Raw genomic sequence first — 3953 nt, forward strand, 5'->3', positions numbered from 1 at the left:
GATTGCTATGCATTTTATTTTATTGTCTTTGAATGCTTTTTTCATTAATATGTTCCTTATTTGGATAGATTTGTCAGTGTACAACACATTGTAACAATTTATTATACAATGATGATATAGAACAAAATAAAATCAATATTTTTTTACTACAACGGTCCACCGGATAGGTATAAAGCTAGTTCACAATAAGTGGGGAATTAACTTTCTCACTATATTCAAAATAAAGGGTGAGCCTCAATTAAGGATTGTCTTTTTTAACCCCCAACGATTGGATAATTCAAATCAACAAATTCACGGTACCACATTTTGCGTATAGCATGGAATTTTAAAATATGAAGTTGATCGACCCCACTAATTGCTCCAATTTGATATTCAATATTACCATCAATATAAACTTGTAATAAATTAACGGCATAACATGTTCGGGTTTTTAGAGAATTAAAAGGGGTCTTTTCAAAGTTCAAATCTTCAAGATCCTATGTAAAAGTAGGTATTATGCACCAAAAGTGCCAACCACCACCATTATTATCCACATAAATAATCAATAGCAAAAATGAGGCCACTTTTTCCCCCAACAATGTCATTATAAAACACTTTTAAGTTGATGTTGATTGGCTACCTAAAGCTCAAATATATGCATATTCCCAAACAAGAATGAATCTTTGGCATCAAAGAGGCTGAATTTACTACACGAGTCAAGACCAGAGAGAGAGAGAGCTCGATAAGCTTTTCAGTGGGCTTACTTCTGATTGTGTTGATGAGAAGGGCATTCATTTCTTTTGCACATACAAGAATTACCATAAAAAAAAAGGCTAACAAATGAATGATTGGTGAACTAAATTAACTTTCTTAAAAAGTCAAAAGATGTAAATGATGACTTATGTTTAAGAATACGCATGATTTGTTACTCGTTCATGACAGGCTTGTTTTCATTAGCTTTTGGTCGCTGATCCTTTGGCCTTTGTTCCTCAGTTTTTCTAAAGACGTCAACAAATAAATAAAAGGCTTTGTTAGGATAAAACATCTGCTTTTTAACATAAAAGAAACATAATTTACAATGGATCAGTAAAATAAAACTGCATTATTCAAGGGTAAGCAAGAAAAGATGGCAAAGATATATGGTAATTCTGGCATATGAACATAAAGTTAAGCTCTAAAAAATAAAATATATATATTTGAACATGTCAAAAAAAACATATTGTCGGGAATTCTGTTGAAAGGTCGTGAGATTTCGTAGTCCTGATTAAACAGTAACTCAATTCCAATTACTCACTCCGATTTTAGAACAAAAAAAAAAAAAAAAAAAAAGTGGAGATCTCTGAGTTTTTTATCTGAGCACTCAGATTTTATCAAACAAATTTCTTTTCAAATTTTTTTTTTAATCATAATCCAATTCCAGCTCTTTTCGTCTCTCTTTTTCCCTATAAATAGATCTATTGATGGATAAAAATTATGTCATTCAACCCTAGAAAAGCTTCTAAACTTCTCTTCTATTATCTCAATTTTCCATATAAAATCATTTTGTTATTCTGTTCATAATTTCAACAATTCAAGGCCGATTTTCACATCAAATTCGTACAGCTTAAGCAACGATCAACATGTGTCCAGCTAATTAGCACGTGGTCATGTGGTCATGGCGGGAGTACGGTTTGATTTTAATTTGAATATTTTTATTATTGTTTGAACATTTTTGATTTTTAAGGACTTATTTTATTTTTTTAATTCGTTGAATTTTAGTGTGTAAACATTCAAAACAGTGTCGGTGTGTAAGATACTAAGACGGAGGGTGCGGGGATACACATAGTTGGAGTAAAGCAAACGCAAAACTAATAAATTTTAACAAGATACGATTTTTAGAATTCAAACATGAAACTAGAAGTGATTACTGTTTTCCCATTTATTAAAAACTTATTATTTTTTATTGAAAGTTCACGACTTTCTTACAATTAATTACATGTTTTCTTTTAGTCGCTTGGTAGTTGGTACTGAGTAGGATTAATTGGAGTCGGTAAATTTTAGTCAAAGTCGGTAAAAAAATTAGCCTAGGAAGTCAAAAAAGCTTGAAATTAATTGAAAACTTCTTGTGTCTATCTTCTTTCTAGCATCTGTTATTCGCTATCGAAAACTATGATCTACATAGCATATGTGAGCAGCCTTAAATGAACTGCTCTAATACAGAAGCTAAGATATATGGTAAGTATGGAATGACATAAAAACCAAACTTCCTATTAACCCTTTATCTTTTGAAAAAGAGAACTACAGTTTGATTTTTGAGGTTAAATGTAGAGCCTTCCCAATGCAGAATTGATATGGATTTCTTACCAATTTAACAACATTACTCTAATTGCAGCACTTGTTCTAAAGTTTAATCTTTTTGAAAGCTTTTTTCAACCAGAAGCTTATCGATTTTCAAATAAAAAGACAAAAATGTTTAGATCCATTTAACATCATAGTGCGGGTGTGACTCTTTAGCTATCAAATTGAGTATCAATAAGAAGAAGAAGAAATACAGAATCCCCACCAAAAAACGGTGAAATCATCAACTATCACACACTCCCGAACCCTCAAATAGAAAACCAACCAATCTATTATGAAATAGAAACTATAAACTAGACACACAAATATCAAGTTCGAATGTTGAAATGGGTAAAAAGTAACCTTTTATCGGACGAACCTCCCTTCTGGCTCAGAAAGGATCGGAACAGCGGCGAGTTGACGTCGTAAATCATTGTCGTCCCGGCCAATGAATATCGGAAATTTTCAAGAAGCTATTTAACTATTTTCAGTTTCTTAGATTTAAAAACCCTAAAATTTGCAGCGTAAAGATACTCACTGTAACGATTAATAGAAAACATAAATCCGGGTCGGTTCAAATTTTGTGTAAGCCGCCCCATCGTTTAGGATCGAGTTTATTAATATAAAATTGAAAAAATCCATATCCATATCTCCTCTTGTACCGAGAGTATGGTCACTTTTTATTTTTCATTTTGTTATCAGTTTTATTTTTATTTTATTTTTTATTATTATTTTTTTTTATCAAAAGACAAGAAATTGTCATATTTTATTATCTTTGCTTTTTATTTTTCTAAAAAAAATATATATTTTATATAAATATTATACTTATTTTGCAGGGATTAAAAAATTATAAATTTTGATTTTTTAATATATATATATATATATATATATATATATATATATATATATATATATATATATATATATATATATGCCTAGGTTATTCTATTCAAACTAGTTATTGTGTTATTGTATGCATAAATATGGGTCAATCATTTTACTTATTTTAAGAAAGTAATTAATACATATTATTGATTTAAAAATAATCGAAAAATATCATCTAATTTAACTAGAAGGGTATTTTAGTCAATTAACATAGATTTAATAAAGGAAGTTTGCATATTTTAAGGGATCATAGATTCTATTAATTTTAAAAATCTGATTTTACGAATTATTAGGTTTTTAATTCGGACATTCTGACAGAATATCTTGAACATATTTTTCTTGTAGAATAACAAATTCTCGAACCAGCAATTGAAGAATTAAAACAAAAATTATATTAATTCTTATAGACATGTAACAATTGTTAAGAATTATATTTATTGTTAAAGAATAAAACTAAAAAACTTTCAAATCAGGAAAAAACATCAAAATCTAAGAAATACACTAATTTATTCTAAAAGAATAATGTTGCTAAGAGGCGTCGTTCAAATTTCGTGGTCCGTTTTTCAAGCATCAACTTCTGTGGAAACAAATCCAATGAATAAATTAGTGAGAAAATATCCATATTCCATTACAGCATAATTGGAATTCGTGATTCCATTCTGATAGAATTGGAATTCATTTTCTAACAGAATATGTTCATGATTATCATAATAAAACATTCTTTTCTGATAGAATACTATAAACGAATAAATACCATTCAGTTGAAGCATTTT

At 29.0% G+C, this 3953-nt stretch overlaps 1 protein-coding gene across 1 annotated transcript; it reads right to left on the reverse strand.

Moving 5' to 3' along the window:
* Positions 1 to 545: 545 nt before the first annotated feature.
* Positions 546 to 2880, reverse strand: LOC145114133 (wound-induced basic protein). The gene is made up of 2 exons (XM_079050136.1): positions 2659 to 2880; positions 546 to 977 (listed from the first exon to the last, which is right to left on the reverse strand). The coding sequence occupies exons 1-2, from the start codon at positions 2727 to 2729 to the stop codon at positions 905 to 907; spliced, it is 144 nt and encodes a 47-aa protein (XP_078906262.1). The 5' UTR covers positions 2730 to 2880; the 3' UTR covers positions 546 to 904.
* Between the last annotated feature and the right edge of the window lie 1073 nt (positions 2881 to 3953).

The sequence above is a fragment of the Lactuca virosa genome, chromosome 5, assembly GCF_052849685.1.
Source record: "Lactuca virosa cultivar CGN04683 chromosome 5, Lactuca_virosa_CGN04683_v6, whole genome shotgun sequence".
Classification (NCBI taxonomy): domain Eukaryota; kingdom Viridiplantae; phylum Streptophyta; class Magnoliopsida; order Asterales; family Asteraceae; genus Lactuca; species Lactuca virosa.